A 12,000-nucleotide genomic window follows, 5' to 3' on the forward strand; every position below is an offset into this window, starting at 1 on the left:
ACGAAGATTATTACATTTATTTTTTTATTTTTTGGCACTGAAAATGCACATATCGTTTTTTAAACAGGCTACTTTTCCAAAGTAATTTGCCTAAAACTGCTGACATGGAGACTCGACATGCAAGCCAGATAAGCGTCTTTACGACAATACGCGCTAGAGCTAATGGGAGATCAGATGCAGTCTTCATTCCGGCAAAACTCTACCGCTTTTGTCCACAGGGGTCACCAAATTCAACACAAAACGTAGCCAGTTTGTTTGTCAATCAATCAATCAATCAATCAATCAATCAATCAATCAATCAATCAATCAATCAAACAATCAATCAATCAATCAATCAATCAATCAATCAATCAATCAATCAATCAACTTTATTTATATAGCACATTTAAAAACCATAGGGGAAGCCAAAGTGCTTTACATTAGGACATACGATAAAAGACATAAGCACATAAACACAAAATCACCCAAACAAACAAACGGACCAGCTCACTGCAGGTGCTTTTGTGACAGATAAAAATTAAAATTAAGGTGAGTTAAAAGCAAGGGAGCAAAAGTGTGTTTTTAAAAGAGATTTAAAGGTCCCATATTATGCTGTTTTTCAACTATTTCACATGGTTCTAAGTTGTCCAACCATATAGTATTCCTAGTGTATTGTCCCCAAATCAATCTGCAGATCTACATCTCAGTAATCTAAAAGTGGCTCTCCAGAGCTCTCCTGAGAACGAGTCATTTCTGTGTCTGCACCTTGAAATGCAAATAAGATGTGTAAACCACGTCCACTCCACAGCCGTCACGGGGAGAGGGTGTGGTTTTCACTACAGGTACATGTGCCAGTGTTGACATTGGGACAGGGGTCTGGCATTGATTTCCGAAAAAAAAAATTAAAAAAATTCTGAGACTGGCATCTTGTCTGAAAAATGTAGGCTAAATGTTCCTTCTTTCTTTTTTTTTCTTTTTTTACTGTGGCAGAAGGAGAAACATGGAGAGACTCCTACTACCATCAGAAAGTTCTGTGTGAAACTGTCAAATAAAAAAACAAGTGAAACTGAGGAGCGCAGTACAAACTGTGCACTGTTGTATGGACTGATGAGAAGTTACCGGATAATATTGACGCGGTTTTGCGCTGGGAGAGGAGACTTCCTCGTTCATATGTCTCTCATTCTGTGATGAGGAGTCGGACCGCTGCGCTGATGAGAAGCGGTATCAGTCCAATATTCTCTGATCCGCGATTTCATTTAATGACAGGCGGCTGTTTTTCAGTCAATGATTTAAAATGATCATCTGGCCGCCGCAGTACTACGGACCGCTCCTCCCGTAGGCCGACTGCTTCATGTCAAATGACGGACGGCGGACGGGGGGAGAGAGAGAGAGAGCGTGTAGCGCTGTACCGGAAAAGTGTCAGTGGGCGGAGCTCACGTTATAAGGAAGTACCGGGAGGTGGAGTCACCTGAGTTCAGCGCATCCTGACGTCAAGTCTGCCAGCACTTTCAATTCGCCCGTTTGGAGACACGATCTCAAAAAAGTGTAGAAATCAATTAAGGAAGTGAACGGACTGTTTTCACCTCCAGGCGTCATAGAAAGGCCACGGGAACACATAGGACCACTACAAAACCTGTAGAAAGTGGATTTTGCATAATATGGGCCCTTTAAAATTGATTCCGTAATACACAGGGAGCCAGTGTAGGGACGCCAGGATGGGAGTGATGTGCTCACGCCTGCGGGTCTGGGTTAGCAGGCGTGCAGCAGAGTTCTGCACAAGCTGCAGCCGGGCGAGGGGCGCCTGGCTGATCCCTATGTACAGAGATTTGCAGTAGCCTAATCAAGACGATTTGTAATAAAAGCATGGATTAATTTTTCCAAGTCAGGTCTTGATAAAATAGGTTTCACCTTCGCTATTTGACGTAACTGATAAAAACTTTTCTGTACTACACCACTGATCTGTTGAGTCAAACTTGACCCCCAGATTAGTGACGCAGTCTTTGAAATACAGTGACAGAGGGCCAAGGTCAACGTTGGGGGGAGAATAACAACTTGGTCCAAACATCATTATTTCAGTTTTATTCTCATTGAGACTCAGAAAATTAAGTGAGAGCCAGGCTTTGATGTCGTTAAGACAGTCAATGAATGGTTGGACTGTGTGAGCATCGCTTTGTGCCAGTGGAACATAGATCTGGCAATCATCAGCATAAAAATGGAATAAAATACTATGTTTTCTAAAAACAGAACCAAGGGGGAGTAAATAAAGAGCAAATAAAAGAGGGCCGAGAATTGAGCCCTGGGGGACCCCATGTGGAAGAGGAGCTGTTGAAGACACAAAGTTGTCAATTTTTACACAAAAGCTTCTGTCCGTTAAGTATGACCGGAACCAGTCAAGGGCGACACCCTTAAAGGGATAGTTCGGGTTTTTTGATATGAATCTATATGGCATCCCCATCATCAGTTACGTGCTGTGACGGTGACTTTCCCTGGACTGTGTCCCGTGAGCGGAGTTCCGGCCTGGTTCGGTGCTGACGAATGTAGTCCGGCTAGTTGGCTGGGGTCACGAAAATAAAGCGTTTTTCTTCTCAAAACAATATGCATTCAAAAGAGTGATACATTTGCATCACAAAACCGTTGTCCACGAAAAAGTCTGACCTCGCAATCGATTGGCGCTATTTTCTCTCCCTCCGTATCACTGCGCGCTGCCGCCTGTAGACGGCTGTGCGCGTTTCTATCAGCTGTTTCACGGAGTTTATTGCTCGGATAGTTCACATAAACATTTCTGATTATGACACAAGTGATGAAGCCATCCCTTGTTTTAGCACAGAGCTAAAGGGAGAGCTTTATGAACCTGATGTGATGCTGAACTTCGTCAGATGGAGTTAGGTAAAGAGGTGGGTGATCGTTGCAGCGCAGTTCATGGTGGAAGATCAGACCTACAAACATACACAGACAGACAGCGTGCATCACCTGCACCGGACGGTGCTGCTGGAAAAAAAAGAAAGAAAAAAAAAAAGAACGGCACTACTCTCCAGCCAGCTGACGTGCAGCTCACCTGCGGCTCACCTGCAGCGGTCAGAGGAGCCTCAGATCTTCCATAACGGACTGCGCTGCATTACTGATCATCACCCTGTCCGTCACAGCTACAGCTGTGGTCTAACTTCAGCTTGTCACTTCCCTGTCCCTCCTCTCTCTGTCTGCTCGTTTTAACTCCATCTGACGAAGTTCAGCATCACATCAGGTTCATAAAGCTCTCCCTTTGGCTCTGTGCTAAAACAAGGGATGGCTTCATCACTTGTGTCATAATCAGAAATGTTTATGTGAACTATCCGAGCAATAAACTCCGTGAAACAGCTGATAGAAACGCGCACAGCCGTCTACAGGCGGCAGCGCGCAGTGATACGGAGGGAGAGAAAATAGCGCCAAGCGATTGCGAGGTCAGACTTTTTCGTGGACAACGGTTTTGTGATGCAAATGTATCACTCTTTTGAATGCATATTGTTTTGAGAAGAAAAACGCTTTATTTTCGTGACCCCAGCCAACTAGCCGGACTACATTCGTCAGCACCGAAACCAGGCCGGAACTCCGCTCACGGGACACAGTCCGGGGAAAGTCACCGTCACAGCACGTAACTGATGATGGGGATGCCATATAGATTCATATCAAAAAACCCGAACTATCCCTTTAACGCCCATGCAGTGCTCGAGGCGAGAGATTAAAATGCTGTGGTCAACAGTGTCAAATGCAGCAGACAAATCTAAAAGCACTAGGACAACAGACTTTCCAGAGTCTGTTGACAAAAGTATATCATTTGACACCTTCAAAAGTGCTGACTCTGTGCTATGGAGGGCTTTGAACCCTGATTGGAATAGCTCAGTGATACCATTTTCTTCTAAGAATGGTAATAACTGGTTGTAGACAACCTTCTCTAAAATTGTAGAAATGTATGAAAGATTGGAGAAAGGCCTGAAGTTGGAACTGAGGGAGGGGTCAAGGCCTGTTTTTTTAAGTAGAGGGCGTACTACTGCATGTTTAAAAACCCCAGGTACTGTACCAGAGGAGAGACTTTCATTAATAATCTCAAGAATGCTCGGTCCAATTGTCATAAGTACCTCTTTAAACAGACGAGGGGGGATGGCATCTGCAGGGGAACCAGATGGCTTCATATGACTAACTGTGTCCTTTAAAATGGAGAGGGACACCGGCTCAAACTGAGAAAATACAGATGTGCAGGGCAAAGGAATCGAAGGGTCATAGGAGGGCTGAGAGATACAGGCTCTTGTAGACACAATTTTATCAGTGAAGAAGTGGAGGAATCTTTCACAGATTTCAGTGGATGTATCAAAACCAATAAACTTGGGAGTATCAAGGACAGTATTTATGGTTTTGAACAGAGCACTGGGATTGTTACAATTAGAAGCAATTATTTCTGAGCGATATTTATTTTTCTCAACTTTTACGGTCCTTTGATAGCACAGCAGGCTCTCTTTAAAAATACCATAGGAAACATGCAACATGTCCTTTTTCCACCTGCGCTCCGCTCTCCTGCACTCTTGTCTGGCAGCACGAGTGACGTCATTCAGCCAGGGCTCGGGCGCAGATTTGGTGCGCCGGCTCTTCAAGGGAGCAATCATGTCCAGTGTTTGTAAACAAGTAGAATGAAAACTCGTTGCCAGCTCCTCGGTGTTCGAGCACATGGAGGCTGTTTTGCTGTGAGCTCACACTGCTCATCTGTTTTGTGTGTTTTTGAGATCATTAAAATTTTTGGAATTGATCATGAAACAGCAGATTATGTTACTTCAGTTTGGTTCCTTTGTACTTGTGCTTTAGTCTTGTATGGAGGATTTAAATAACACAATTAGTGAAGTATTTACAAGAAGAGTTTTGATTGTGTATGATATGCCAGGTAAGAGGAAGGATATCTGTGTTGTGTGTGTTCCAACTTTTGAGCAACTCTTTTTTCCTTCTCTGAAATGTTGCGTGCATTCATTTGTTTTCTCATCAGCAGCCTCCCTTGTCTCCAGGAAAACAATCAAAGCTGTCAAACCTGTCATGGTTGACCATGTGGAATGTGACTTGAAGGACATTTACTGAAGAACAGCAATGGCGTGCTGCACTTGCACTTGAGTACTTACTGAGTATTTCCATTTCTGAGTATTTTAATGTTTATATTTCTTTTTTTTCCCCTTCCACTGCCTTACATCTGTAGTTACTTTTCAAAATAAGAGTTAACAGTATGACCGATTATGAGCATATAATATAAAGTCAGTCTTTTTGCATACATACAAACTACCGGTACCCAAAAGGAGGTTGTTAAAATTTCCAAATGTTAATTACACAAAATGTTTATAGAGTTTATCTGATGTTTTCATTAATAGTTTTATCAGTGTAATACAAGTGCTTTAAAAGATTTGAGGGAAAATCCGTCCAAATATCCCATGGTATGTCATTGATGGTCTTTGCATGTACAGTATCTGCACACTCACTGATTAAACTTAGCACTCACAGATCCGCTGCCCCGTCTACCTCCGGTCTCAACTCCACAATCTGTGATGAAACATGAGTGTGTAGGGGTGACCAGTGTCAGGGAAAGACGATCAGGTCCGTGGCCTGGCATGACTCGAATTCTTTCCACCGTCATGTTGGGGTTTGCTCTCCTCATTTTAGAGCTGTAGCTGCGAGTGTGAGGGTAGACAGCAGCCGAGGGAAAAGTTACAATAATATAATAGGTATAGAAATCCAAGCAGGGAAGGGATTTGTTTATTGTAGCAAACCTGACAGCTCACTTGACAAAACCTTCACCTGACAAACAGAGCATCAAGGCGTCCCAGAGGAAGCCATCCACCAACAAGAACATCAAGAAGCTCCGTACAATCAGCATGGTGTGCGGCCTGACAAGCAGCTGGCAGAAGTGGGTGACGGAGAATGAGACAAAGCAGGCAAGCGAACCCAGTGGGTGGGCTCCACCTATACCAAGATTACCAACAGAGGAACCTAAAAAGACATGGGTCCCCAAGAAAAATTCTACCTCTCAAAGTAACAAAACTAATTCTGAAGAAGTTCAAAGAACACCAACTCTTCAAAAGAAGGCCGAAGAGGTTACGACCCCAACTGAGCCACCGGTGGAGTTCTGTATCAAAACAAAGCAGGCGGTGAAGACGGTGACCAGCAGCGTTCAGGAGAAAAGTGCAGGCATCGAACTTCTGACTGAGAAGATCAAGGGAGAGGCTGTGCCATCGGGAGAGGAGATTGACAGGCTACTGAAGAAGAAAAGCTCCCCCACCCGCCACAGGAAGTGCTCCAACATGGTATCATCGCTGACCAAAAGCTGGAAGCAGGTGGAGAATGAACACAAGCACAGAGAAGAAGGTGGAAAACCAGGAGAAGCTCACAGCAGTGGTAAAGATGAAGAGGAGCATGGATACCCTGAGACAGAGAAGGAAAGACTGGACATAGAGGATGGTCAAACACAGACAGCAAGTGTTTTAAAAGACACAGAGCAAAGAGACAGTGAAGATGAGTCTGAATCAGCAGTGAAGATTAAAAGACCTCAAGTCCCAATGTAAGTTTAAAATATATTATACGATATTCAGCACTTGTAAATGAAGTGGTCCAGTAAGATAACTTTAAAATTGTATCCATACTCTGAATGAAAATCTATCTGCTATTAAGTGGCCTTGAATATTCCACAACCATCCTCGTTGTTTGGGCACTACTTTCTGCTGGCGGTCACATAATTCAATAGGCTGGCCTTTATAGATATCAAATTACAGTTGTGTGAAAAAACATCCAAGTGTAGAACAGGTTAAAGGGACAGAGGCCTTCATTACTCGTGTTAACATGGGCATCAAAGAAAAGTACAGTAGTATTAGCATGCTATTCCTGAAGTTTGCCCCAGCTTAAGTGACACTGGATATTGTATCTGTAACTCAAGCAGTAGAAAGTCACTAGCCATTTGTCTTGTATTACTGCAGCAATACTAGACAGCAGAGGAGGTACAAGCTCAACTCCTGGGCCACAAACAGAGTAACACTGTGATGTATCATTGTATTTGACCTTAATAGGTGATAAATGACCAAAACTTGATGTGAGGCAATATCAACATTAATTTGAGGTACAACACTGATGGCAGCTGATATTGGTATAACGTTTGGTCTTAAGTTGTGCTGTTTAGCAAACAAAATCCAATATCATCCAAATATCTCAAGTCAGCGCAATGAGCAATAGCCATGAGACACAACATCTGCTACAGTAAATGTCTCTTAAATGTCACAATGCGAATAGGTCAGGGTTGGGTTTTGACATCAACCCAATTTCCATTTCCAAATCCATTTTAATGCATGAACGACATTAGAGTTGTTAGAGTCCCATGTCTTTCAGACATTACATTGATGCCCAGTGTCAGCTGGGTTTCTCCCTGCAATTTTACCATTTTCTTGAAATCCAGTAACCCCAGTTTATTCGTAGGTTGTGCAGATAAGGCTGAAACCTTGTTTTTGTTCCTTCCAGATGCAAAAAGGAAGCTGAAGATGCCAACAAGATCAATGCTCTCTCCAAGAAATACAGCGCCGTGGGAAACCTCAAGAGTCGCTGGCAGAACTGGGCCTCAGAGCACACCGTTAACCAGAAACTTAACCCCTTCAGTGAATACTTTGACTATGATTACTCCATGTCTCTTCGCCTCCAAAAGGGTCAGGACGGTTACGGTCGCCCCAAGGATGGTACCAAGACGGCTGAGAGAGCCAAACGTGCCGAGCAACACATCCACCGTGAGATCTCCGACATGTGTTACGTGATCAGGATAATGGCCGATCCGGACCCAGATGGAAAGACCCGTGTCACGTTCGGGCAGCTGTTTGACAGATATGTCAGGATTTCTGATAAGGTGGTAGGGATTCTGATGAGAGCCCGGAAACACGGGAAGGTGGCGTTCGAAGGGGAGATGCTGTGGCAGGGCCAGGATGATGGAGTGATCATTACTCTGCTGGTGTGATATTAACACCTGGGTCAATTATGTACTGGAAATCCTCTTACACCTAATTGACTAGCACTGTGGAACTTGTGAAATAACCTCAGGCATTATCGGGCAGCAAGTGTGTTCATGTGGATATCACAAAGAATGTTTTTACTGCTATTTTTTTAGATACTTGAAAAGTCTTCCTGTCAGAGATGTGGATGTCTAAGTTGTAGCTCTCATGGCCATGTTTTGAGAAATCAGAAAAGACTTTGAAGTTTTAATTCACCAGCTCTGGAGGCTCTGCAGAGATAATGTCCCAGCTTTTTGGCTACTTATACTTCCATTAAGAGTAGGGTGCAGATTTTCATACATGCCTCTTTTGCACTTTCTTTATGGCTTATGCTAATGAGATATTTAAGGATGTGTTAATGTACCACATAACAAGCAGCTTTGCAGTATACTGTAGCACAGTAATTCAAACACGCATTGGATTTCATTGCCTGAATTCCTGCAGCTCAGCATTCATTACACTGTACCGGGCACAATGCAGGGGAACAGAGCACACCACAGCACTTTTACACCTCATGGCCTGTTAGACAGAGGCTCTTATAATTAATGTAAAGGATGACTCATGTGATGGTCTCGGGATGAAAAAAATAAAGTCCTTTTAACAGTCAGTTATTGAATTTTTGAACAATGCACTGGAGTTTGTAAAATTACACAGAACACAACTGATGTTAGGAGTGTGGACAATATGTATGGAAAAAACGTTAATTCAAGTTGAAAGCTGAAGGCTAAGCTGTATTTATACTGCGTTCTGTGTTTTATTAAGCGTTGTTTTAGTATTGGTTGAGGGTAAATATATTATGAATACTAATATAGAGCTTCAGCAAACAGATGCATATCTGCATATCCAGCATTGTCTCAAAAATTGGTTTGCTAGGATCTGCAAAGAGCCTGGAGAGGATGATAGTAACATCAAAGAGAAGTAGGACAGGACCATGCCAGCTGCCACTAACCTTAGTTGAGCAAAATGCCAGGCCGAGCCCTGAGACAGCGACCTATTACATTGCACCGACCCTCGTCTCTTGCTTTGAGCCCAACACTGAGGTGGATGCCAGAAAGCTTGTGGCATCTTAGTATCTCCTTCGTGTTCACATTGAAGTGATGGAGAGGACCTTTATCTTCAAGGTTAATTTTATTGTCGTTTGCATGCTTGCTCATGCTTATGCATGAAACGAAATTCTACCCAGGACCAGCACTGTGCAATAAAGGTGAGTTATGAATATAGTACTATATACTATATATTCTATACTATACTAGATACCACATATACCATATACTATACTATACTATATAGCCTAATATCTACTATGTATACTATACTTCTACTATATACTGGCTATTTTTATTAAATCTTTTTAGAAAACTTTCCAATTTTGCACTGTTGCCTTCCTATATAGGAAAAGTGCAAAATTAATTTATGCATAGTTGCACTTGAATTGTTTAGACTACCTATGCAATTATCTGGAAGAGGTTCAGGGGAAGTTTTAACACGTGATAGGGTAGGTGTAGTTCCTGTATGATTTACTTATCATTTACAGAAGAGAGCTCTGAGGGATTCCTCCTTCAAGAACTAGTTTCCAGAAAGTTTCCATTGGCAGACACTGATGCATGACCTGAACTGACATGTGGTATGTGCAGATGAAACCTTTTGCCAGTCACATATTGTGTTAAGTTGAGATCACAAGCTACAATACAAGAAAAGTACAATGGCTATCATTTCCTGCCAGAAACATGACCACATGAAGCTATACGAGAAGTGATCATGCATTTGCTTCCTTGTGGACAGATTCTTGCAGGACTGGAATCTGAGCAAGTATGACTTTCCTGTTGGCGGAGCACCCATGTCAGATTGCACAGATAATGTCTGCATATTTAAGATTTTTTTTAGAAGTGGGAAGTTCACACAATTTAGCACTGCATACTTTCCTTTAAGACAAAAGTAGGTTGGTTAAAGCAAAAGCAAAACTTTACCCATGTTTATTTTGATTGTAATAAGAAGGTTTTGTGAAAGCCTTGTTGTCAAACTAGCCTTGTTGGCTAACTCTGGCCCACTGACAGTTTTCTTTTAACTCTGTTGATTAGTGGTGCACTGTCCCTATGAAATAAACTAATAAATGAAAATGAAATGAAAAGGTACAATAAAAGCATAGTAAAATTTGATTAAGTAGAAAGTAGGACAAGATAAACATGTTGATTCTTGCTGATTCAAACACTTTACAATTCTAACACGATATCTTTTCATATCAGACAGATTCATCATCAACCTGATAACTAATATATTTAGTTACTGCATCCGCATTGATGCACTGTTTTTGTTGTTGTTTTTTCATGCAAACCCATCCACTACATGAATACAGACTGTGTCGCATAGCGTAGTGCCACTTGATGGAGAAGCTTCTTCAACTCTCATGCACACTTAGTTTGTGAGTATTATTTTGGGATTTTCCATTGATTTTATTTGCTGCCGGCTGTCTGAGCCTCAGTTTGTCACATCTAATCCAAGATAGGGCAAGAGGGAGAAATGTTGTTGTTGTTGTTATATATTATAAAATATTATGAATAATATGATGTTTTCTTGCAGGTAACGGCACATTTCAAATCAGAAGTATCAATGCTATGTGGCCTCTTTAACAAATGCCTTGGAGTTTATATTCTCTGTTTGCAACGCCATACAACCTCAATGAAGACAGAAGGATCACAGCTGTGAGGGTATGGGACACCTATCATAGGGTGAATATCAAATAGTACTACTATTTAATACATTGATTGACTGTATGTATCATCTGTTTTTATTTAATTCAACATCATGAGCATCAAACAATGGAAATCTCTTACATCAAGTAGCTGTCTACTTTCCACATCATTCATCAGTTTCCAGGTTCGCTATGGCACCTTGTGGTCTCCTGTTGTTGGAAACATACAGTATATAATGGTAAACCCCATTTGATGGAGCTGTTTGAAGGCAAAGCCATCGTCCAGGTTTCTGGGAAGTATTCTCACTACCTGCAGTCAGTGGTGTTCATCACTAACAGAGGCCGATCGCTGCAGGCACATGTTGAAGGCCACTCCTTCAACATGTACCCCACCAACAGCCAGGCTGAGCTGTGCTTCATCAGTGGCTGGGTCAGTGGATACATCACCTCTATGGGAGCACACTGGGGGATTGTACCAAACGACAACACTGAGTACTGAGAAAGAGAGCAGGAGTTCAAAGTTAGTGGCCAACTTTTGACTTTTATTGAGGTTATTGGATATCCAGATAATATCCAATGACATACGACTCTAAAACAATAAAACTTAGATTGAATCACGGGTTCATCAATTGTTGCAATTGTTTTTCTATGTATACAGTATTTTGTTATTATACGTATCTTCTTGTCCTCATGAGGCCAGACAACTTTAAGCAGAAGTAAGCAGAATATTTGTGTTAATATAAGTCTTAATATAAATAGTTATATCTTCCGACGGCAATCACTTATATAGAGTGTTTGGTCTGAAACACGGGTCTGTCAGTCACTCTGCTCTGCTGTAAGCCGAGGAGAAAACTTTCCTTGTATCCTACAACCTTTATCCAATGAGGAGAGAGAATGGCATAAAGAGGCGGTCCTCTCTGTGTGTGCAGCCAAGGGATGCGCGTGAATGTGGTGACGTAGGGACGAGGGCGGGGACTGCTAACTCCATCCGCTGACAGGAAGTTACCCAAAACGACCGGATCGCTTACTTCTGCTTTAAAGTGAGTGGTTGGGCTTTACTTCTGTTGAAGATCACTGGGTTTTGAAGTGGCTTCAAAATCTTACTGGAGTTTATGCGAGAAACTTGTGGGTTTTGATTCGTTTTTATCCGTTACAATGATGCTCCCTTATTCCAGTTATACATTTTAGTAACTCATTAGTAAGATGTAACAGTAATAATCATTCACCGGATCATGACAGCCAGCATTAATATATGAAAAGCATATTACAGCCTGTTTATGATGTTGTGTTGTTTCTTATCATTAT

The 12,000-nt window shown here is 42.0% G+C and overlaps 1 protein-coding gene across 1 annotated transcript; it reads left to right on the forward strand.

Moving 5' to 3' along the window:
* Positions 1 to 4,494: 4,494 nt before the first annotated feature.
* Positions 4,495 to 8,060, forward strand: LOC310993184 (actin-binding Rho-activating protein-like; the record flags this gene model as incomplete). The annotated part of the gene is made up of 3 exons (XM_083981499.1): positions 4,495 to 4,620; positions 5,793 to 6,541; positions 7,489 to 8,060. The coding sequence occupies 3 exons, from the start codon at positions 4,495 to 4,497 to the stop codon at positions 7,970 to 7,972; spliced, it is 1,359 nt and encodes a 452-aa protein (XP_083837625.1). The 3' UTR covers positions 7,973 to 8,060.
* Between the last annotated feature and the right edge of the window lie 3,940 nt (positions 8,061 to 12,000).

Source organism: Trachurus trachurus, assembly GCF_905171665.1.
Source record: "Trachurus trachurus genome assembly, chromosome: 11".
NCBI lineage: Eukaryota > Metazoa > Chordata > Actinopteri > Carangiformes > Carangidae > Trachurus > Trachurus trachurus.